General features: G+C 43.9%; 2 protein-coding genes across 4 annotated transcripts; one reads left to right on the plus strand and one right to left on the minus strand.

Annotated features, from left to right (window-relative positions):
- Window positions 1–451: 451 nt before the first annotated feature.
- VPS52 (VPS52 subunit of GARP complex) lies at window positions 452–18,440 on the minus strand. Of its 2 annotated transcripts, XM_002914332.4 has the most exons (20): window positions 18,144–18,233; window positions 17,207–17,291; window positions 17,005–17,057; window positions 16,746–16,821; window positions 16,489–16,556; window positions 16,010–16,185; window positions 15,254–15,404; window positions 14,872–14,972; window positions 14,625–14,757; window positions 14,426–14,483; window positions 13,944–14,077; window positions 13,332–13,487; window positions 12,745–12,863; window positions 12,226–12,349; window positions 11,842–11,937; window positions 11,619–11,726; window positions 11,332–11,397; window positions 1,637–1,748; window positions 1,318–1,436; window positions 452–1,118 (listed from the first exon to the last, which is right to left on the minus strand). In XM_002914332.4, exons 1-20 carry the CDS (start codon window positions 18,231–18,233, stop codon window positions 972–974), a joined length of 2,172 nt encoding a protein of 723 aa, XP_002914378.1. In that variant the 3' UTR covers window positions 452–971. The 2 variants fall into 2 exon arrangements, with proteins under 2 accessions (XP_002914378.1, XP_019649779.1); XM_019794220.2 differs by lacking the exon at window positions 17,005–17,057 and having other exon boundaries at window positions 18,144–18,440.
- On the plus strand, window positions 18,207–24,246 carry RPS18 (ribosomal protein S18). Of its 2 annotated transcripts, none has more exons than XM_011218569.3 (6): window positions 18,207–18,216; window positions 19,152–19,250; window positions 23,524–23,610; window positions 23,694–23,795; window positions 23,904–23,995; window positions 24,128–24,246. In XM_011218569.3, the coding sequence occupies exons 1-6, from the start codon at window positions 18,214–18,216 to the stop codon at window positions 24,201–24,203; spliced, it is 459 nt and encodes a 152-aa protein (XP_011216871.1). In that variant the 5' UTR covers window positions 18,207–18,213; the 3' UTR covers window positions 24,204–24,246.
- Window positions 24,247–24,539: the final 293 nt, after the last annotated feature.

Genomic DNA, 24,539 nt, shown 5'->3' on the forward strand with positions numbered 1-24,539 from the left:
GCCACAACCAGAAGAGCTAAGAGCTGATGTTGTAGGAGAGGAAGCAGTCCCAGGGTCAGCTTGAGAGGAGGGATGCAAGGAAAGCCGGTGTTGGGGAACCAAGGTAGCCTGTGGGACAGTGCCTGAGGCTGCACAGCCATGTTTCCAGCCCTTGAAGCATTTACCGTTTTACTTATTTATTTTTTGAGGCATTTGCCATTTAAACCAGGGGCCACCTTCCTCCATCAGGTTGGTTACTCATGAACTAGTCCCCTCCCTAAAACCAATGCAGCCACTTCTTTGGCCTGAAGGAGCCAGAGGTCAGAGGTCACTATCCATACCCCTTCTTTCTGGACATCCACCAGAAAAGGTAAGCCCAGGAGCTAGCGACAGCCGAAAGGTGATCCTGGAGCAGAAATGGGGGCCAGTTGAAGGCCCCAGGAGGGAGGAAGGAGATGGGAGAAGAGTGTTATATTAAATATTTATTGTTTTCTGCAGACTGGCTTTGGAGTAACTCTCAAGCTAGGAGGGGATTAGTTAGTGTTCAACTTTCTGAAATCTTAGGTCAAAAAGCTACAGAAAAGAAATCACTGAGTGGAAGAAAAAAAATCAATGACTTGCCTTGCCACCAATTCCAAAAGTTTAGGCTTTGTGCCTCAGGACATGGTGACAAGAGTAGAGTAAACCAGAGACTGAGACAGTGAAAGCTTTACTGGGGGAAGAGAACTTGGGTGCGGGGGTGAGGGGTGTTGAAACTGGGAAAATGATAAAGGCTGTTTTGGAAGCCCAGGGGGAAGTGGTCCTGGGAACCTGAAAACAAGGGGAGCCAGCTTATCCTGATGAGGCAGGGTCCGGAGAATGAAGGCAGGGTGAGGCATGTCAAGGACCTGGGAGGCAGGTGGAAAACTGGTAAGGAAACCACCGGTGAAGAAGAGTCTGGGACGAGGTACAAAAGTCCAAGAGAAGGCCGGTGGATCCCGGGGTCCGGCACATCAGAAGTTGGGCTTGTGCTTCTTGAGCTCCACCATAAGGTGATGAATGTTGATGAGCTCAGCCCGGGCAGGGAGAGCTCGGAGCTGGGGCTGAGAGAGCACCCGGTGGAAGCGATGATAGAGCTGGATCAGCTGGGTCAAAGCTCCCTGGTCAGAGAAAGTCATGGAAGGATCAGGCTGTGGGCTGGTGCTGAAGACGACATTAGGAATCAGGCTAGGGCTCATCCAGAACTTTGGGCATGCTGGTAATTGAAGCTCAAGGGTCATCTGGGAGATGCTGAGCCCAGGGAAAACCACTAGTGATGGGGGTTTGTGGGGGGAGTGAAGCCCGGGAGCCACAAGTCACCTGGATGATACTGGTTCCATTTCTGAAGTTGGTGAAACTCCGCATTACATCCTGACTCAGAGACTCCACTGATGATTTCCAGGAACTGCCAAAGCCACGGATCAGCTGAGTAACCCGGGCTAATGGCAGGAGGAAAGAGAGGGTGTCAGAGGAGGACTTGGTGAGGTAATCTTTGACCCCTAAGTCCTCCACAAGGCACGGCCCTCCTCGGCATTCAAGCCCATTTTCCTATTCTACCCCACCCCATGGAATCTGCATCCCCTCATTTTTCTTTTCCACTCCCCTTACCACTGACCCAACCACTACATCATCTTCATACCTTCTTCCCCTCGAAGTCGCTCAGCCTGTCCACGCTCAATCAAAGCCTCAGCTTCCTTCACAAATGCCACCAGACCCCCAAAAGGGGGAGACAATAACTCTTCAATGAATTCCTGTAGAAATAAACAACACACATACACAGAGTCAAGTGTCCTGGTGTCAACAGATTTCCCCACTTCTGGCATCATGACTCATCAGGTCCTCAGAATACTCCCAGAGCAAATTACATACTTAAAGACACCACTGGTCTCATAAGAGATGGGGGAAATCTCTAAGGACTCCCCCTTCTAAAAACAAAAACCAGAAAACTAAACTTGAGCTGGGAGCAGAGCAATGAGAAACTGGGATCAAGGCTGGAACCAGAGGGGTGGGCACCTGGTTGAGGCAGGGCTTCCAGAAGGCAAATAGCCATGGAAACTGATCCTGATGCCAGACTCAAGTGGAGAAGCAGAGCCTGGGGGCTCTCGTGAGAGCCTCAAAGGGATGCTGATGTAGACAGAGGTGGATTGCATCTTTCAGCTACTGCAAAATCAGAGGCAAATCCTCTTGACAGAAAAATATCCTCAATCCAATTTTAGGCACATACGACTCCCCCTGGTTAAGATCAAGCAATGATCTCAAAGATAGAAAGGAAACTACTATGAGAGGCAGGAGACAATAAGCAATGGACTTAGACCTCCAAAGACTGGCAACATCAGAACCGTCAGACACACAGCAGTTGTGCGTTCTATACGAAACATTCAAAGAATTAAAAATATGGACACAAAGATGACGACTCAACAAGATTAGGAATGGACAGACTTGAAACAAAACGAAGTTTTTAAGAAACGACTTAAAAATTTTATATGTTTTTAATTTTAAAACAGGCTAAACAGCAGATCAGAAATACCTGAAGAATAACAAATTGAAATTTATAATTAAATAACTTAGTATGCAGCACAGATAGATAAGGAGATGAAGAATTTTGAGACACTGAGAGGTACAGAAATCTAATTCAGTAGGCAGTGATCACTGACGGCTACTGACATAAAAGGACCAAGAAGACATTCCGTGCCCCTGATGGAAGTACACACCACTAGCTCTCAATTATCCAGGGGGGGAAAAAAAAACCCTAACTGCAATCTGGTCAAGCCTCTTCATCTAACTACACATTTATGGGAAAAAAGAAACAGTTGAGCCACACCATGGAATGTGATCTGCAAAATCCAGACTGTACGTTATTCTACATGACAAATGACTCAGTTTCTTCCACAGATAAATTGCAGAGGAGGGGAGCAAAGGTGGAAGGGCACTCTATAAGAGACATATGTATGGACCATCCATGGAGGCTGATTTGAACCATAAAAACCATTTATAACTAGGAAAATCTGAACACTAGCTCTTTTAAGTAAGATCATTTTTTTAAAGTGTAATAATATGTTGTGGTTTTTAAAACACATCCTGATACAGATGAAGTGATGGTGTATAAGATTTAATTCAAAATAACTAGGGATGGGGCGCCTGGGTGGCTCAGTTGGCTGAGTGTCTGCCTTCAGCTCAGGTCATGATCCCAGGGTCCTGGGATTGAGCCCCACGTCCAACTCCCTGCTCAGCAGGGAGCCTTCTTCTCTCTCTCCCTCTGCCCCTTCCCCTGCTTGTGCTCTCTTTCTCTGTCAAATGAATAAATAAAATCTTAAAAAAAAAGAAAAGAACTGGGGGGCAGGCATGGAAGGATGAGCAATGGGTGCTGACAGAGGTGAAATAAAACTATGAGTATTATTGATTGAAGATCTGGGATAGTACCTGGGGGTGTCACCCCTGGGGGATGGCACCTGGGGGGTCCACTTTGCTATCCTCTATATTAGCATGTGCATTTGAAATTTCCCACAATAAAAAGTTAAAATTGGAGTGCCTGGCTGGCTGAGTTGGTAGAGCGTGCAACTCTTGATCTTGGGGTTGAGTTCAAGCCCCACACTGGGTGTAGAGATTGCTTGAAAATAAAATCTTTAGGGGCACCTGGGTGGCTCAGTCAGTTAAGCAGCTGCCTTCGGCTCAGTTCATGATCCCAGGGTCTTGGGATCGAGCCCTACATCTGCTTCTCCCCGTCTGCTGCTCCCCCTGCTTGTGCTTGCTCTCTCCCTCTCTCTCTGTCAAATAAATAAATAAAATCCTTAAAAAATAAATAAAACCTTCTAAAAATTAAAATTAAAAAAATAGAAGGGCTGAATTAAAGTGGGAGGGGGAACCCACAGAAACAAGAAACCCAAGCTAGACAGGAAGATCTGGTAGGGTCAAAGTGAAACCTTTAAAACAAACTACTTCCATTTAAAAATAAAATCTTTGGGGTGCCTGAGTGGCTCAGTTGGTTAGGCGTCCAGCTCTTGATTTCGGCTCAGGTCATGATCTTGGGGTCATGGGATAGAGCCCTGTGTGGGGCTCAGCGTGGAGCCTGCTTGGAATTCTCTCTCCCTCTCCCTCTGCTCCTCCCCCCACCCCCACTTTCTCTCTCTCTTAAAATTAAAAAAAAAAATCTTTTCTATTCTTCCCATAAAACACCCACTTATATCCACTGAAGAATGTCAGGTAATTAATATGAGACTGGGGAGACATTCCCAAGAATGGATCTTTCTATAATTGAGGGATCTTCATTTGTAATGTCATTTTGAACAGAGATTAGCCAAATTCAACCTATTCCAGTTGCCTGAAGGCAATAACCCACTCTTAACGATATAACATGGGGGACACAAGGAGTATACCGCAAAGGGAAGTTCAGCTAAGGGAGATGAGCTGTCCTGTATAACACGGTAGCCATGACTCACATGTAGCTATCAATCACTCGAAATGGGTTAGTCATAACTGAAACGTGCTGTAAGCATAAAATACACGCCAAACTTCAAAGACTTCATATGGGAAAAAATTTAAATAAATAATTACCAACTTTTTATTGGCTATATGTTGAAGCAATGATATTTTGAATATAGCAGGTTAAATAAAATATATTAAGTTCATCCCATCTATTTCTTTTTACTGTCTGAAAGGCAACTACTAGAAAATTTAAAATTACTTAAGTGGCTCCTATTTGTGGCACATATTGTATTTCTATTGGACAGCAGTGGTCTAGACTTGGAAGCTTTCTTTACGCTAACAAGTAAAAGAGAATGTTCAGGAAAAATAAAAATAAAAAAAGAATGTTCTGATAGCTGAGGAGCCGGCCAGAGGGAAAGAGTGCACTGGGCTTTGGCTAGCAATTTTTCCCACACTGTATCAAGAAGCAGCCCACCAAAAAGGTCTGAGAGCACTGATGCCAGCTGGCTCCCCACCTGGGTAAATCTCATAGCACCTCGGCTGCTCTCAGCAGAGTCCACCGGTTTAAGAGAATTGCAGTTCTGAAGGCAGAACTGCCATTCCCTCAGGTCATGATCTCAGGGTCCTGGGATCAAGAGCCACATGGAGCCCCACATCAGGCTCCCTGCTCAGTGGGGAGCCTGCTTCTCTCTCTCCCTCTGCCCCTCCCCCTGCTTGTGCTGTCTTGCTCTACCTCTCAAATTAATAAATAAAATCTTAAAAAAAAAGATACAGCTGTGAATTTTCCCAAATTAATGAAAAAAATAAATTCAAAGACCCAAGAAATGCAAGATACCAAACAAGATAAAGAGAAACCCACATGCAAACATATTGTGGTAAAACTTCACTATACTAGGGGCGCCTGGGTGGCACAGCGGTTAAGTGTCTGCCTTCGGCTCAGGGCGTGATCCCGGCATTGCAGGATCGAGTCCCACATCAGGCTCCTCCGCTATGAGCCTGCTTCTTCCTCTCCCACTCCCCTTGCTTGTGTTCCCTCTCTCTCTGGCTGTCTCTATCTCTGTCAAATAAATAAATAAAATCTTTAAAAAAAAATAAAAAAAATATTTAAAAAAAACAAAAACAAAAACAAACTTCACTATACCAAAGAAAAAAGGGATCTTTAAGAGCAGTCAGAAGGAACAGACTGCCGTTTAGAACAACAGCAGGCATCTCCGCAGCAATAAGGTAACAGTGGAAAATCATCTTCTAAATGTTGAGAGAAAATAACTTAACTTAGAATTTGATAGTAACCCAACAAAACTATCTTTTTCTAACAAAGATACAATAAAGGCATTTATATAAAAACAAAAATGAAGTTTACTACCAACAAACTTTCACAGAAATATTTCTGTAAGATTTACTTCATGAAGAAGAAAAATGACCCCAAAAAGATAATTTGAATTTTAAAAAGGAACAGTGAACTGGGAAACACGCATGGAAATCCAGATAAATGTTGTCACTATAAAATGGCAATAATTAAAAGTAGAACAGAAGGGTGCCTGGGTGACTCAGTTGGTTAAGGGTCTGCCTTTGGCTTAGGTCATGATCCCAGGTTCCTGGGATCAAGCCCCATGTCAGGCTCCTTGCTCAGCTGCGAGTCTGATTCTCCCGCTCCCTACATCCTCCTCCCCTGCCCTGCTCATGTTTCCTCTCTTTTTCAAATAAATAAATAAAATCGTAAGGAAAAAAAAGGAGAACAGAAATAAAATACTGGTCAATAATTAGCATGGAAGGCAGAAGGCGGAGGAACGACTGGAGCATTAAAGTATTTTCAATGTTTTAAAGTCTACATATTGTTTGGGAGAGCAGTTAAATATTAAGTTTAAATGTTAAGATAAACATGCAAAGAAGAAGTTAAAGGACAAATTCTAAAAGAAAGGAATACAAAATCCAAACAGTCAGAAAAAAACACGTAGTAAGAAAAACAAAGGCAAAAACTACAACACACACAGGACAAGCAGAAAACTAAAGACAGTAGGGGCGCCTGGGTGGCATGGTTGGTTAAGCATCCGACTCTTGGTTCTGGCTCAGGTCGTGATCTCTGGGTGGTTAAGATCAAGCCCTGCAGCCAGCTCCACGCTCAGCGTGGAGTCAGCTTGAGATTCTCTCTCCTTCTCCCTCTGCCCCTCCTGCTTGTGCACTCTCTCTCTCTCTCTCAAAATAAATATGAAAATCTTAAAAAAAAAAACTAAAGATGGTAGAAAAAAGTCCAAATGTAACATTAATCATCATAAAAACAAACAGATTAAATCACAAATTAAAAGGCACATAACACAATTTTTAAAAAATTCCAGCTATACACTATTTATAAAAGACTTAAAATGTGAAAACATAAAAAGTCTGAAAGTAGAAGAATGGAGATAAATTAACAGGCAAATATTAACCAAACTAAAGCTGACAGAGCTCTGTTAGTATCAGACATAACAGGCTTTAAGACAAAATTATTAGGGCTAAAGTGGGTCATTATATCTTTACAAATACTTCAAGTCACCAGTAAGATCTAATGATTCTAACCTTTTAGGAATTTAGATAAAATAAGCTGAAACTATATAAAGGAAATGTTGACAGAACTGCAGTGAAAAAGTGACAAATCTATAAATTTCAAAACATATCTCTCAACTATTGATAAGTTAAGCACACACAAAAATAATCAGTAGAGATATAGATAATATGATCAATACAATTAAAAGGCTCGGAATTCCACACTTAGCAATTAAAGAATACACATTCTTCTCAAACACACATGGAACATTTACAAAAGTTGATCATGTAACTAGGCCACAAGTGAATCTAAACAAATTTCCAAAAATCAGCACCAAAAACTACATTCTCCATCCACAATACAATTAAATTAGACATTAATAACAAAAAGATAAATAAGAAAACTACTTTTGGAAATTTTAGAACACTCCAAAAAAATCTCATGGATCAAAGAAAAAATAAGTGAAATATACAAATTCTTTGAACTGAATTATTTTATTTTTATTATTATATTAGAACTGAATTATTTTTAAAATGCTACATATTCAAACCTGCAGAATTCAATAAAAGCAGTAATCTGAGGGAATTCCATTGTTTTAAATCTCCAAGGATGCTTTTGCTGGCAGGTTCTATGAAACCTTTCAAGGAAGAGATCATTTTAATCTTAAGTCTTTCAGAATAAAAAACAAAGAAGATATACTTCCTTTCCACCTCCTTCTACAAATCCAGCATGACTTTGGTACCAAAATCATTCAAGGATACTACAAGAAAAGAAAATCAATGGCCGATAACACCTATGCACAAAGAAGCAAAAATTCTAAATGAATTAGACCAAATCCAGAATGGTTTATTCTAAAATCTACAAATGTTATAGACCATAAAATTGATAAAGAACAAAAATCAAATAATTACCTCAACCACTGCTGAAAAAGCACACATTCTTAATTAAAAATTCAATGAATTTAATAAAAAATAACTCTTGGCATACTAGGAACTGAATACAACTGTTGGTGAGGATGTCGAGAAAAAGGAACCCTCATGCACTGTTGGTGGGAATGCAAGCTGGTGCAGCCGCTGTGGAAAATAATATGGTGGTTCCTCAAAAAATTAAAAATAGAATCACCATATGATTCAGTAATTCTACTACTGGGTATTTACCCAAAGAAGACAAAAACGCTAATTTGAAAAGACACATGCACCCCTATGTTTATTGCAGCCTTATTTACAATAGCCAAGATATGGAAACAACCAAAGTGTCCATCGATAGATGAACAAAAATGTGGTATGTATATACAATGGAATATTAGCCATAAAAATAAGTGAAATCTTGACATTGCAATGACATGATGAATCTAGAAGATATAATAAGTGAAAAAAGTAAGCCAGAGAAAGACAAATACCATATGATTTCACTCATATGTGGTATTTAAGAAACAAAACAAAGTAAAACAAGAGACAAACCAAAAATCAGACTCTTAAATACAGAGAACAAACTGGTGGCTGCCCAAGCGGGTAGGTGGGGGATGGGTGAAATAGATAAAGGGGATTAAGAGTACACTTATCTTGAGCACTGAGAAATGTATACAATTGTTGAATCGTCATATTGTACACCTGAAACTAATATAACACTGTATGTTAAATTATACTTGAATTTAAAAAAATGAATTACTGATATGTAATGAAAAATAGTAATAATAATAACTTGTTATACTAGGGACTGAAAAGAATTTTCTTAACTTGAGAAAGGGTATCTATAAAAAGCCTATAAAGCAAGACTATAAAAAATTTTCTTAAACTGAGAAAGAGTATCTATAAAACAGCAATATTACTCTTACGGGGAAATGATGAAGGAATTCCTTTTAAAATTAGGAAAAGATAAGGGTTCTCACTATCATCACTTCCACTCAACTATTCAACTTTGTGCTGGAGGTATCAGCCAGTACAGTAAGAAAATAAAGACAAAAGAAATTAAAGACTTAAGGACTAGAAAGTTAGAACTAAAATTCTCATGCCTACATAGAATCACACACATAATCTCCAGAAATGTTATTAGAAATAGTAAGTTAAGGAGGTGTTATGGTTTATATATAAAAACCAATAGCATTTCTATCGGCAGTTCAAACAAGAAGAAAATTTCTTTCTAAAATGATAATATTTAAGTATCAGTAGTTTATTTAAAGGACAAATTCCGAATAGATCAGAAAGTCTGAACAATTAGAAAGAAAAAAAGCAGTAATTATTCCTAGTAATTCCTAGTACTCCTAGTAATTATTCCTAAATAAATACGGATTTATTCCTAATAGGAATAACTACGGTAACAACTCCTAGCACACTAGGGATTGAGAAGAATTTTCTTAACCAGATAAAAGGCATCTACAAAAACACTCACAACAGCATTACTTCTAATGGGGAAATGATGAAAGCATTCCCTTTAAAATCAGGAACAGGATAGGGGTTCTCACTATTACCCTTCTATTCAATTGCTCAACATTGGCAAAGAGATCCTAGCCAGAACAGTAGGAGATCAAAGATGTAAGAAATTAGAGGCAAAGGATTAGAGAGGATTTATTCACTCCTAGGAGAATGAAATCTGCATATTACACCTACCTAGTAATAACTCTGACAAAGATTTGCAATGTCTTTGTGCTGAAAATTATAAAAGGTTATCAAAAGGCATTATAAAATATCTTAAAAAATGGGAAGCACATGGTCATGGACAATAAGTTTCAATATCAAAAACCATCAATTCTTCCAAATCGATCCAAATTGATCAATGCGATTTCAATCAAAATCCTTAAAGTTTTTTCAATGTGAAAACTTACAAGCTGACAATAAAATTTATGTAAAAAATTAAGAGGCCAATAATAAGATACTCCTGAAAAAGGTAGAATTTACATAATTATAAAGCATAATAATTAAAACTCCACTGCAGGTTAGACAAATTGATCAATGGAATAGAATAGAGACAAGACATACATCTTTATAGTTTTCTATGTGACAGAGGCACAATGCAGATCAAATGGAGAAAGAAAGTGATTTTCGATAAATGGTTCTGTGCCCATTATTATCTACATATAAAATATTAGATTCCTACCTCATATCATACATAAAAACAATTCCAGGTAAATTTAGAGCTTAGACATAAAAAAGCAAAATTTTATAACACTAAAAAAAAAATGTAGTATATTTTCCTGACCTTGGGATGAGATTTCTTAAATGAGACAGAAAAATCAAGAAAAGATCAGTAAAGTCAATCATATTAAAATTAAGAATTTGTCCACCATAAAACAACATAAAAAAAATAAAAATAAAAAATAAATAAAAAGATAAAGCACTGAAAGATATCTGCAACTTACATAATCAAAAGACTGGTTTCATAAACAGAATATATGAAAAAACTCTTAAAAATCAAAAAGAAATAAAAAACTGTTCTCCATCTACATGCACTAAAAGACTAATTGTTCACAAAACAATTCTCACAGTAGCAAAAAACTAGAAATAATCCAAACGTCCACCTGCAGAATACATTATATTCACACAACATGAAATTATATAAAGTCAGGGGTGCCTGGGTGGCTCAGTCGTTAAGTGTCTCCCTTCGGCTCAGGTCATGATCCCAGCGTTCTGGGATCGAGCCCCGCATTGGACTCCCTGCTCAGCGGGAAGCCTGCTTCTGCCTCTCCTACACCCCTGCTTGTGTTCCCTCTCTCTCTGCCTCTCTCTGTGTCAAATAAATAAATAAAATCTTAAAAAAAATGAAGTATTAAAAAAGAAGAAAGAAATTATATAAAGAGAAAAAGAATAAGCTGCAGCCATATGTCATAATACGACAATGCTGGAAAAATTATGCATGAAAACAATCCTGTGACTGTTTTTATGTCATTAAAAAAATAAAACTAAGGGGTGCGCCTGGCTGGCTCAGTGGATAGAGCCTGCGACTCTTGGTCTCGGGGTCGTGAGTTCCAGCTGCATGTTGGACATGAAGACTACTTTAAAAAAGTAAATAAATAAATAATAAAAATTTTAGAAGTGAATAAATAAAACTAAGTAATCATTGTTTTGTCATACTTAAAGCTATATTTTTAAAAGCAAAAGCATGATAAACACAATATTTAGGTCAAGGAGAGACTTAAAATTGTGAGTAGCAAGGAAATGGGGTGAGGAAGAATTCATTGATGCTGGTTATCGCCAAGGTATGTGGGGGGTTCAGGGACATGTGTATCGTTAAAAAAACACAAAAGAAAATAAAATAGACCAAGAGTTCCAATTCTGTGTACCTGAAGCCCTTTAACTGCCACTCCCTACACACACACACACACACACACACAAACACACACACACAACTGAAAGTAGCACACAAGACTGTCCCTCTCCTCTTCCTCACCCCCCTACCTGTGTCCGAGCATTGAGCAGCTGCTGGAAACTCTCAACCTCCTTGCTGTCATCTGCAGCCCGCTCCTAAGGGAAGACAAAGGGAAACCTCAAATGTGGGGAGAAGCAGTCCTTCACTTCAGGATATCCCCTTCCTTCCACATTTACTGTGCTTGGCCAGGCAATGGGCCAGACACCAAGAATAATACACGGAACAAGACAACATCATCTCTGTCCTCCCAGAGCACCCAGAGCAGTGGGGGAAGCCAAACTCTGGGTAGGGAGGAAGGGAGATGCGGTGTCTGTACCATCAGCACGCCCAACATCATGTCATAGTTGTTGATCAGAAACACAAGCTGCTCCTTCCTTGAGGAGAACTCGGCTGCCACTCGGAGGACAAAATTCTCCACTTCCACCTGGAAAAGCCAGAAGGAAGAGGTGACATGAGAAGGCAGGAACACAGGGCCCTCCTCACACTCCAGGCCACCGTGGCAGCCCAGTCGCCGGGAAGTCTCTCCTGCCCACCCTCACCTGTAGCTGTCCCAGCAGCTGCATTGTCCGTTCATTGGGAATTGTCTGATTGATGCTGACAAGCGCAGATGAGAACTCTGCATATCGGCGTGTGATCTGGGGGAAAGGGGAAGAAAATCACACCGGCCCCCTGGCCCAACCAACACAACCTCCCAAGACCCTAGGAGCTAGCCAATCAACTTCTGTGATTCCCACCCTCAAGCCCTCTAACCAACGGTGCCTGATTCACCCTGAGTTCACACATAGTCCCAGACTGCCCTCCACACACAGTGTGCCCCCCTATCCAGCCAGGCCCACACACAACTGGGAACATGGCCAAACCCCACAGTGAAGCTAAGAGCCCTGCCTTTCAGGAACCCCTTGGTTACCCTTGCCCTCTCTCACATAGTGGGGCCGAGTATCCAGCCCCCCAAGGCGCTGAGGGTCAGTGCTTCGGACACTCTGGACATTCATCTCCAGGATCAGCTCAAATCGTGGCCACAGCAAGGCAAGAACCTGCTCCCAGTACCTGCAGGCTTAAGCAGAATCAGAGATCAGCTGGTGAGAAATGGGGGGGGGGGTCATGATGAGCACTGGGTGACACATAGAACTGCTGAATCACTGTATCATACACCTGAAACTAACAGAACACTGTATGTTAACTGGAATTAAAATAAAAACTTAAAAGGCCAAAAAGAAATGTGGGGGGATGGGAGTTGGGTTTCTGTGGGGGAACAGAATTAACAGGCTGGTGGTGGCAGGACTGGTAAGAAAGGTGAGTCAGAAAGCAGTACTATCCCCAGGCAGATGAACAGGAATTAAGAGTCAGGGTGTCGGGTCAGTAGCAGCCCAAAGGTCAGGGCAGGGTCATGTAAGACCAAGGGTTCAAGGGCAGTGGAGCATCAAGGACCAGAGCTCAGCGACCTGTCCAGGGCAGGAACATCCCTCTTCGCTGCAATGTTGCGGAACCGAAGGACAATGTGGATACAGAGGAAAACAGCGATGGCATCATAGCAGTCCGTGAGATAGGATTCCAGGTGTTTCTATAATTCAGGGACAAACAGAGCATTGGAAAAGGATGTATACTACTCTGTCGTTCCCAGTGGCTATGGACAAATGCATGTGCTCCCCTGGGGATGCAGCACTGGGAGGGAAGGGAGTGAGCTCTCAGGAAATGCACCCTCCTTCCTTGTCCACTGGTCACTAAGGTGGTCCTGCTGCCTTGCCCATCAGTATCTATGCTCACAAGCCCAACATAGCAGAAGTCAGGGCTGAGCACCATTTAGGGGGCCCTTAGTTTTCAGATGCTACTAGCTGGGTGTAGGTCAATAGTAGGGGTAGCCTCAGGGACCCCAAGCTTTGAGGGTTTCATATGCTCTGTGAGTACAAAGCTTAGACATTTTAGAATGAGGGGGTCCTGGTTTCAGTATCACCAGAGCTATGACCCCACTATGGTGCTGCAGAGGACTGAGGACAAAGGGATCCAAAAGCACAGGAGCTGGGGATCTTACCAGGGTCATGCCGAGTGTGCGACCCATGACAGCATGGAAGAGGTCGTGTGCAGCCGAGCCAGACACAACAAAGAATTCACAGATGAAAAGATATTCACGGCAGGAATTGTCTAGGAGAGCGTAGTGCTGGCTGCGGAAGAGGGCCTCGAATGGATACTAGGATGGGAGAGATGAAGAAGAGGGATAGAAGGGATGGATCCCATAGATATCGCTGGAAAAATCAATGAGCCTGGATAATGAGAGCACAGGAGGCCCTTCCCATCTAACCCAAGTGCAGGTTGTGAAGGACCATCCTGAATGGGTACTGAAAGGGGGAGGGGGACAAGGGGCACAAGAGAAGAACCCACCCCCACCTGCTGTTACTATGTCACCCACCTCCACAACCTGCCTTATGACATTCCCCTCAGCCAGTTTGTCCCTCTATATGCCCTGAAGTCAATGGTCTCAACCCTTTTCACATCACAGAACACTTGGGTGACCCAAGAAAGCCCACTCCCAGTTCTAAGGGGATTGCTACAGGGGACTGGAGGGTGGGAAGCTTTGCCCAGAGATCTGGCCTCCCCCACCCACGCTCGGCATTCCCTCATGACTGACTCTTGTTCCTTCTCCTACCCTCTGTTCTCCCCGCTGGGCAGTGTGGGGCACCAGGATGGGGGCCTCCAGTTCAGTGGGGGAGATGACAGAACCACGGGTCCCCAGGGTGAAGATGGTGTTCCTGCTGCGGAGGGATGGCTTCGAAAAGAATCGTGAAGGGTCCAGAGTCAGGGAAAACAATAAGATCACAACTGTGACAGACTCAGAGGCTCAGTACCTTCAGGGACTGCAGGCAGCCAGACACAGCCCTAGATGTCCCTCCTTCCGAGTCCCAGGGCCCCACTCCCCCTGACACCTGGGAATGGGCTTAGGAGAGCTTCTACCCTCCCTGACATCATATGCAAAACTGTCAAAAAGACATGTGCTTTTTTCTGGGCAGGGGCTGTAGCCTGTATCACATTCTCAAAGGTTTTGGTCCCAGAGAAAAAGGCAAAAAGCAGTGTCTTTGAGGCACCCTCACTGTCAAGGACTAGCAGGTGGGTTCCTCAGCTCTAGGATATCTTTCTTTGCTGTATCTTCTACACCCATTAGATCATCCTTCTCAGCGACTTCCTCGTACTAGGGAAAAAGAGAAAAGAGAACTGGTAACCATCTCTTCCCATGGTGTGATAAAAAGTTTTTTTACACTGTCTGGCCTCGCCCAGGGGTGGTCCCTCTTCCCAGCCCACGTGCCTAGGAATGCTCTCTCTTTGGCCTCACCTGCACCTTCATGAGCCGCCCCAGGTAAGAGCGATAGTAAGACAGGTAGATCTTGCTCAGTGTTTCCACATACTCATCCCTGATCTCCTTTGCTGTTGCTCGTTCATTGCCTAGCAGAAACTGATAGAAGAACCTGGGGGGGCCAGGGACGAGTCAGTCTCCCCGCCTCGCCAAGAAAGCAGACACTACTACACTGGGCAGCTCGACAGCTCAGAGGTCATCCCGAGCCCCTCCTTCAGGCAGTGACCTGTACTTCAGCAGGGCCGTCTGGGGGATCTGATAGTTGGTCATTGGTTTTCTGAAGGAATAAATCTTCTGAAGGATGAACTCTCGGATCTTTGTCACCGCCTAGACAGGGGGACCAGATACAAGGCATGAAGCTGCAACCTTATGACTGAGAAACAGTGGGGGAAGTGCCACATGTTAAATATAGGAAGGTGGAGAGTATCTCTTCAGTATTTCTGAAAATTTTCAGGGGAACCCAGAGACTTGAAGATGAGCTCTGCCAGGTAAAGGCAGGGTGAAGTTCTTGGGGACAGGCTACAGTGAACACTGCCAGGGAAACCCAGGTTGAAGGTGTCAGGGATGCTGATTCTAGTAATCTCTGGGGTATTGTCCCCACCCCTCACCTTGACCCGGAGCCGGTCGAGGATGCCTCTGACGTCGGCACAGGCTGCCGTCCCTCTAGCCTCCTGCTCTCGGACTGCAGCTGCCTTGGCATCCAGCTCTTGCAGCTGCTCCAGGAACCTGGGCTCTGTCACTGGTGCCTCCAGAATTGCCCTGGGTAGCAGGGGCAGGTAGAAGGGGTTAGGAGGGAAACCTGGACATCACTAGACCCCAAACCATATCCCTTACATCCAGCCTGTTGCCTCTCCCTTCTTATGCTGAATCATGTAGTCAGGATATATGTACAAAGTTTTCTGTTCCTGAAACCTCCCCTCTGCCCCACGCCCATAAGCCCTGAACCCCCCAACTAAATGCCTGACCCTGGATAATTCCTAATATTGGATGCCTAAAGCATGCATCAAGATTGAATTGTCGGGGCGCCTGGATGGCACAGCGGTTAAGCGTCTGCCTTCGGCTCAGGGCGTGATCCCGGCATTATGGGATCAAGCCCCACGTCAGGCTCCTCCGCTATGAGCCTGCTTCTTCCTCTCCCACTCCCCCTGCTTGTGTTCCCTCTCTCACTGGCTGTCTCTATCTCTGTCAAATAAATAAATAAAATCTTTAAAAAAAAAAAAAAAGGTTGAATTGTCAACCCACCCATCAGTTTCTGGAAGGCACTTGATGACCTGAAGCTGGAAACCCATGTGGTAAGTAGGGAGAAGTCACCCTAGCCCATCTACCTGCTATAGACATTATGACTCTTCTAACTAGCAACTCACGTGATCAGAGCAGAGGGCACTATCAGACCATCGACAAGTTCCCCAAGTTTTCCCCGAACTGCCTGGCGGTTTCGAAGCCGAATGTTCATGGCTCCTGACTGTTCCTGCAGTGTCCGGATCTCAGAGCTGATAGAGCTGAGGTCACTCTGAAAAGCTCCCAACATCTGCTCCATGCGCTGTGGGTAGGACAGAAGATGTTGCTGGAACACCATAGGGCTGGCAGGGGACAAATGGCCCATCTACGTCTACTGGTAAAGTCTTCAGTATTAGTCCATGAGGGTAGCAGGTGATGAGGTAAGAGGTACCCCAAAGGTCACTGGCAAATAACATTAGTATGCAGTAACAACAAAAAAAAGCTGTTGAGGTCATCCTGAAAGTGAATCTACCTATCCCCACCTGAGGCTGATGACCTAAAGAATGACACCAGAGACCATGGTCTGGTCCAGGGTTATTAGGGGTCACAGCTCATGGTTACTAACCTCAAGAACAGCATCACAGGCTGTGATTTGGTTGTGTAGAGACGCTATGTTCTCACTCTCTTGGATATCTGACCCACAAAAGTCAAGGGGCCTCACCATAAAGTTGGAGATTCTCAGACCTCCAGGACCACTCCAATTTTTCCCTGTGATGACAGAAACCTCAGAGAAAAGACGTCAGCCCCCGCTGGGCTGCCTGCACCATGCTCCACAAAATCCCTATTTTAATGACATCACCCTTTTTCTCTACTGGAGGATACAATCCCGGATGGATTTCTGCTCAATCTGCTGTAGCTCCAGCTCAACCTGCTTTGAATAGTGACGGAGATCCACACCCTGGGAGAACATAAACATGACAGGTTAGGAGAAAGTCACAGTTTAGAGACACCGGGACAGAATAACAAAGGACTATGGGTGAGATACCAGGGTAATACTGTAAGAGTGAGAGACTGTTTCTTTTTTTTCTTCTTTGAGGGGAGGGTAAGTGGAGGGGCAGATCAGTAGAGCAGAAAGCCTCACCGTTTTAAGAGCTTCCTTTACTAACTCATCCTCCAGATTTGCCTGAATGTGAACTGGAAATAGAAGTTTATCATAAGGGTCCCGCTCCACAGCGCCCTCTCCCGCAAATGAACATCTGTACACCAATCCCTGCCTTATTACTTCCAGCCCCCATGCCTCTCTAATCATAAGCAGTCTGCATCCACCTCATGCCATCACTTACCATCCACTTCATCCAGGATGAATTCATCAGAGGAGATGTCCAATTCTCCAAGTTGTAATGGCTCCTGAAGCCCAGGACCACCCCCCTGGAGAGGGAAAAGTTAATGGGAAAGGACAAGAAAGAGACAGCGAGAACAAATATAATGGGATAATCCACAAACCTTCAGGGGTGGGGGAAGGTGGGGACAGACTGGACTTTTACTGGGAGCCACAGGTACTGAATCAAAAAATTCCAAGAGTCTCACACTGTACCCAATCTAGTACTTGGGGCTTCTGGGTAGGGAATATGACAAAGGGACTTGCAAGCCACCAAGAGAGCACAGGTGTCCCAATAAGGAAAATCAGGGGTTGCAGAGAATAGAGCAGAACTTACAGTTGAATGTAGGATACCCAGGCTCCTGCTATCTTAGGTGTTCTATCACAATCCCTGTGGGGATCACCAGCCCTTCTAGAAATGTCTGCTAACAGTGTTTACCTGCGTGCCAGGCGCCATCTTTCATACACTCATTCATCTAATCCTAACCAACAACCTATATGGTTAAGTCTTACTATTTCCTTCACTTTATAGTGTGGAAAGTATGACACAGAGAGTTGGCCAACTTGCCCAAAGACACACAGCGTGCAAGAGACGAAGGTGGAATCGGAACCCAAGCAATCTGATTATAAACCATGTTCCTAACTTTTACACTACATTGCTTCTCTATTCTGCCACACAATCTGGAAGTTAATTGAAATTCTGCCCCTGGAACCTGACTCTCGGCCGTTCTGATTCCCGCTCAGACTCAGGCCTGATCCCAAGGAGGGATATGGAAAGCCACACAGGTAGCATCACCGGTAGCAGCCGCGCCCCCAACCCTGCGCCTGAACCCAGCCCAGGCCTTTCTGACGCTAGGACCACCGGACAAGACTCCGCAAGAGAAATAGTCCCGCGTTCTCACCAGCGGGCCCTCCTCCTCCTCCATATCTGAGGTCCCGGCTCGCAACATTAGCTCTCGGGCAGCTGCCGCCATGGTCGCAGCAGCGGCCATTCCGCGCAGCCTCACTTCCGGCAGCTGTCAGTCGCTGTGAGTCCGTCCCTGGGGGGGACCAACAAATCCTAGAGGGTCTTGCAGAGCGCGAAACCGTTCCCAGATATTTGAATTAAGTTGTTTGACTCCAGCCTTCCCCTTTCAGCCTAACTTCACCCAACTGCAAACGGGAATTGGACGCCTTAAGCACAATCTCACCCCGGAACCTTTGCTGCTCTCACTCCCAAGAACTTTACGAACTGTATAGAGAGACCGCACCGGAAGTTGTAGCAACGAATAGAGATTCTCAGAAGTCGAATTGGCTCTGACACTTGCGGTTTCCGGAAGGGCTTCTCCATGATCGCTCCGCCTCTTCCGCCTGGTAGCTATATAAGGCTACTACGTCACTTCCGTTCTCTCTTCCACAGGAGGCCTACACGCCGCCGCTGGGCTGCCGCCATGGTAAGTCTGGAACCAGTGCGGGGATCCGGCGACATCGGAACCGGGACACGGAAAGTCTGCTGTTAGGGGGCAGGAAATGCCCTATTCTGGGGGTTTGCAACTTTCTGTGTGAATCTTTGAGTCGAACCCCTGGGAAGGAAGGACTGAAGACATCCAGTTCTGGGGAGTGGGCCAGAGGAACTGTCGCCCCCAGGGCGCTCGAAAGCGGCGAAAAGGCTTGGGCGTGAATGGGGACCTCAGGTCTCCGCCACTCAGAGCGTACTTTTGGGAACGGTCAGAAGATTTGCCCCCTCCCAGAGGTTGCGTTTTCCCGAGCCTGAACACTTCATGTTCTGTTGCGTGCAGGACTGAGGAGTTTGTTGTGAGAAAACCGAAGGGGGAGGGGTCGTTGCTCCCTGTATAACAAGCTTGACGTTTCTGTTAGAGGTTACTGTTTGATGGTAGTTCAAAGTGCCTGATTTCTCCCATCTCTGTCAGTCTCTAGTGATCCCTGAGAAGTTTCAGCACATTTTGCGAGTACTCAACACCAATATCGATGGGCGGCGGAAAATAGCTTTTGCCATCACTGCAATTAAGGTAAAGTAGGGTAAGGAATGGAGCATATAAATGAAACTGTAGTTGTTAAGACAGCTCGAAGTGAGGCAAGGTTGAGGAAACCTGTCCCAACCAGATCACCTTAGCTGCTGGGTAAAATAAAGAATGGTTAAAAGAGTGACTAGTTCCCTTAGTCCCTTAACCACATTTGCCCGAAAAGGTAAGTAATGAAAGCCAGTCAGGTCAAGCCAAGATAACTTCTCTCTTAGCAGATGGGGAGTGTTGCCTTGTCTACTAGAATTCGCTAAAATTTTATTGGACCATCATGTGAGGTTCTTCTAAGTTTGGTTTCTGCCCCCTACAGCAGTGCATCATAACAGCAACCCTTCCTGTGAAATCTGTATGCCCTAGAAATTGTGCAATTGTACATTGGGAGGGGTAGAAATGACAACAGACTTCTAAGTATGAAGAAACCCATAGTCGGGCAGTGGGAGGGGTATTGGTACATCTTGAGCAGAGCATTTATTCCAAATGCCGGAGGTGAATGAAATGCATTTTTAGTTGGTGGGAACCAGTATTTGGCTCATTGTATGCATTACGTCAGTGAATATAAGCTTGGATGTTTTCTTTAACCAACCTAACAAACTGGCCTTCCAGTTGGGGACATTCTGCCGTATTTATTTATTTATTTTTTGGTTAGTATGTATAATTGTGAGTACAGCTGAATGTATTTTTTGCTAGTATGTGGATACTGTGGGGGCAGGGACAGTCCTGTCTTGTTCACAGTCCCCAGCTTCTGGTTCGTCGTAAGTGCTCATGCAGTGTTAGGAAATGGATCCAGGGATACTGTAGCATGGTTTCAAAGAATTTAAAGGAAACATAAATATTGTACAGATAACTTGTTCAATCAAAACTGTATGTGCTAGCTTCGGTTCACAAAATTGATCAGATTCCTTTGGTTTTTCATGTTACGGTTCACAAAATTGATCAGATTCCTTTGGTTTTTCATGTTACACTGCAGGAAGCACAGCTTTTATTTGTTCTTAAATGGTAAATAAAAAGGTTGCTTTCTTTTGTCATTATGTGAATCTAGAAAGGCAGTGTAAAATATACTAGTACCTTTTTAAGGGTTGCTATGAGGCTTAAATGGAATAGTGAATACAAACACATATCTCAGAGGTCTATACAGCAGGTTCAGTTCCAGACAATAAAGTGCGTCAAATGCATTGTTTTGGTTTCCCAGGGCATATGCAAGTTACATTTACACTGTAGTTAATATTAAGTGTGTAATAGTATTATGTCTAAAAATAAAGTATGTACCTTAATTTAAAAATACTTTATCACAAAAAATGCAGATCGTTGAGAGCTTTCAAGGAGTCGTGATCACAGATCACTATAACATAAAATAATGAAAAGGTTTGAAGTACTGTGAGAATTACCAAAATGTGACAGAAGTGCAAAGTGAGAAAATGCTGTTGGAAAAATAGCATTGATAGACTTGTTTGACACAGGATTTGCCACAGCTTTCAACGTGTAAACAAAACAAACCAGGGTATCTGCACAGTGCAGTTAAACAAGATGTGCCTGTATAAAAGATGGTCATGATTAATGGTATGCTTGTATTAAACCCTTTCTCTTTCCCTCTTTGAAATTAACTGGTTTTGTATTTACTTCCAATAATGTGTCATAGCCTTTGTAGTCCACTTAAAACAACTTAACCAAAGGACTTTAAGGTAGTTTGTGAACTTTGTAGTAAGTCTCTTAGGAATCCTGATGCTTTGTTTATCAGTGGGAAAGGTTATTCCTAGAGATAGATGATAGAGATTTTTGCTAATTGTGCGGAGAGCCAGCAAATGCAGCTAGCTCCTACTCTGGTGAGAGAACTAAAGCTTGACGAGGAGGGGATCTTTTGTTAAGGATCCAGAATGGAGGGGTAATACTTGGAAACTGGAGGGAAGTACGGTATGGGGAAAGGATTCTTCAGAAGATGTGGCTAAAGAAGTGGTAAGTGAGATTAATTGGCTGGGGAAGGATGAGGAATGAAGTGGAGGTTGACAGTAAGAAGAAGATATTGAGAGGTAATACAGACCCTATAAGATTATTCTATGTCATGATTCCTTCCTAAATGTTTGGTTTCAACTTGTAGACTTTTGCTATGGGTATTATTTAAGGTTGCCTGTTCCTCTGCATTTCCTCTAAATCAGGGTGATACTGCCCTCTATGGGTTATTTGGAAACCTGGTTGGAGTTGGGCATAATCACTGAGAGGTACCACTGGCCTTGTTTCTGAGGAATTTGTGTCCTGTCCAGTGAGTAACACTACTAAATACTTTACAAGAATAGAATTAAGTTAGTGTCACTTCTTACATGGTCAAGGCTCTTGGACAACAAATATGAGTGATGGTCCCCTGACTTACTCTTTTGGATCGAGAAAACAGGGTGGTCTCCTTGGAAGAGAAAAGGGATCTAACTTAGAAAGTTGGCAAGTCAATATCAGCCCACGAACAGGGCTATCAGAAATCTTAGCCAGGGGCACTTGGGTGTATCTGTCAATTAAGCATCTGTCTCTTCTCTTCATCTCAACTCAGGTCTTAATCTCAGGGTCATGAATTCAGACTCACCTCTCCCCCATTGGGATCCATGCTGGGCATGGAGCCTACTTTTTAAAAAAGCTTACAGCAACTCTTTAAAAACTAGATTATTGGAAAAATTTAAACATTCAAAAGTAGAAGGAAGAAAATTAGCCCCTATGAATATCTAACAAAAATTCGAAATCTTGTTCATCTATATTCTTCCCTGTCATTTAAAAGTAAATCTCAGACATAACTATTTTAACTATATTTATATTTGAGAAAGACTTAGACCTTAATCTCTTGTTGGGTTTGGGGTGGGGGGTTTGTTTCATTTTTTAAGATTATTTGAGAGAATGTGAGGGAGAGAGAGAATCCTAAACGCTGAGAGAGGAGCCCAACACGGGGCTTGATCTCACAGTCCTGAGATATGACCTGAGCCAAAACCAAGAGCTGGATACTTAACTGAATGAGCTACCCAGGTGTCCCAAGACCTTAATCTCTTCTGAATCAACCTGATAATTTGATTTTCTAGGTCACTTTTTTTTTCTTTAAGATACTTGAGCAAAAGCGTGCACAGTTGGGGGGGGGCAGAGGGACAGAGAGAAGCAGACTCCCAGCTAAGCAGGGAACCCTGTGTGCAGCCTGATCCCAGGACCAGGAGATAATGACCTGAGTTGAAGACATACACGTAACCGACCCAGACACCCCTCTAGGTCACTTCTTACACAGGGGTAATATCTCTCTCCATTTCTTGGGGCTTGAGACAAGTTACCCCAGACTTGTTGGCTTAAAACAACAAAAACTTATTCCCATAGTTGTGGAGGCCAAACATCCAAAATCAAGGTGTCAGCGAGCCATGCTCCCTCTGAAGGCTCTAGGAATCCCCCTTGCCAGCAGTCCTTGGTTTTCCTTAGCTGTGTTGCTCCTCCTATCACATGGCCTTCCACTCTGTCCTCTCCTTTTATAAGGATACCAGCCATTGGATTCAGGGCCTTCCCTAATCCAGTGTAACCTCATTTTAACTAATTATATTCGCAATGGCCCTATTTCCAAATAAGGTAATGTTCTGGGATTCTAGATGGACATATGTGGCGGGGAGGGGCACTATTTAACCCAGCATATCATCCTTCTCTATTCAGATGTTTGCTTCATGAATCGGGTGGCAAGGAGTACTGGTGTTGGTGCTAATACAGTGCCACCGGTGTAAGCATTAGTTCTTTTTAGTTTGGTTTGGGCACTTAGCTCCCTGTGGCCTGGTCATCTCTGGGCACTGACAAAATCCAAGTTTGTGATCTTGGAAAACTGTGATCATAGCAATGGGGTGACCTGCCCAAAGAATTATGACCCTTAGAGACCCAGAGCACCACAATCCTACCCCCTTGATCAACCATGTTAATGTAGAAGCCCTTAGTCTTGCCGCATTGGTGCAATATAAGCTTTGAGAGCACCAAGCCTTTACAATGCAGAGACTAGAAGGTATGCTCTTGGGTGTTGCTGCAGTGTCTTTTAACAGCCAATATTTGACGGCTGTATATGCTGAGCAGTGTGAAAAGATTTTGCTTTTCAGACCTGTCCCTGTAAGAAAAAAGTTTTTCTCCTATTTTATGGTTTGGTTTTGTATCTAGAAAAGTAATAACGCACCGGGTGGTTGCAGGACTAACCTTTGTGTGCTTTTGAATAGTGGGGCTATAAAGGGAACCAAAAAAATCAGACTCAACCCCAAATTCCAAACCCTCTTCTCAGGGTGTGGGGCGAAGATATGCTCATGTGGTGTTGAGGAAAGCAGACATCGATCTCACCAAGAGGGCCGGAGAGCTCACTGAGGATGAGGTGAGGACAAAGAAGGGGGGCTGTGGCTTGGGCCTGCCTTTGAAGGGAAGCCCTCTGTATCTGACCGTTCTCCTGCCTGTTAGGTGGAACGTGTGATCACCATTATGCAGAATCCTCGCCAGTATAAGATCCCAGACTGGTTTTTGAACAGACAAAAGGACGTGAAGGATGGAAAGTACAGCCAGGTGTGTATTGAGATTGGGAGAGATTAAGGAAGAGGCAGGGTGTCTAGTTAGAATTAGTAGTAGGAGGTCAGTGGGTAGAACATTCCTCACCGTCTCTTCCAAATCCAGGTCCTGGCCAATGGTCTAGACAACAAACTTCGTGAAGATCTGGAGAGACTGAAGAAGATTAGGGCCCACAGAGGGCTGCGCCACTTCTGGGGGTAAGTACGGGTGGGAGTCTCCTCTCCCTCCCTGCCCCTAGACTCCCAGAGATTTGTCATGCTCTGCCTTCTCTTTCCAGACATTTCCTTTGCATTGTGTGTAACTTGTGACCCTTCTCTTCTCACCTGCAGACTTCGTGTGCGAGGCCAGCATACCAAGACCACAGGGCGCCGTGGCCGCACCGTGGGTGTGTCCAAGAAGAAATAAATCTGTAGGCCTTGTCTGTTAATAAAATCGTTTATACACCTAAGGCTTCTTCTGTGTGATTCTCTCCATTCTTTTGGGGACCTGATAGGGAAAACTATCGAGCTGGGCCCTGTGGGTGGTTTTCCTTTCTTGGTTGATTGCTGCAGTCAGCTACCCAAACCAGCCGCCCCCTATCTGGGCCAAAGCGATGGCGCAGTGGTGTTGCCACTCCCCGCCCTACCTGAAGCAACCCTGTGGTGCCCGTCCTTGAACGGAAGAGCTATATAAGACACCCCCCCCATGATGGGGTGTCCCAAGGCAGTTTCAAGACAACCGAGGCCCCCGGTGGTTGGTGTG

The sequence above is a fragment of the Ailuropoda melanoleuca genome, chromosome 5 (assembly GCF_002007445.2).
Source record: "Ailuropoda melanoleuca isolate Jingjing chromosome 5, ASM200744v2, whole genome shotgun sequence".
Taxonomy (NCBI): domain Eukaryota; kingdom Metazoa; phylum Chordata; class Mammalia; order Carnivora; family Ursidae; genus Ailuropoda; species Ailuropoda melanoleuca.

Coding starts and splice junctions, on each gene's coding strand:
- RPS18 (XM_011218569.3), top strand. Junction 23,611..23,693: donor GAGAGCTCACTGAGGATGAG/GTGAGGACAAAG, acceptor CCTGCCTGTTAG/GTGGAACGTGTGATCACCAT. Junction 23,996..24,127: donor GGGCTGCGCCACTTCTGGGG/GTAAGTACGGGT, acceptor TCTCACCTGCAG/ACTTCGTGTGCGAGGCCAGC.
- VPS52 (XM_002914332.4), bottom strand. CDS start 18,233: ATGGCCGCTGCTGCGACCATGGCGGCAGCTGCCCGAGAGCTAATGTTG. Junction 14,484..14,624: donor GGCGGCTCATGAAGGTGCAG/GTGAGGCCAAAG, acceptor CTTTTTCCCTAG/TACGAGGAAGTCGCTGAGAA. Junction 11,398..11,618: donor TGATGTTGGGCGTGCTGATG/GTACAGACACCG, acceptor GTCTTCCCTTAG/GAGCGGGCTGCAGATGACAG.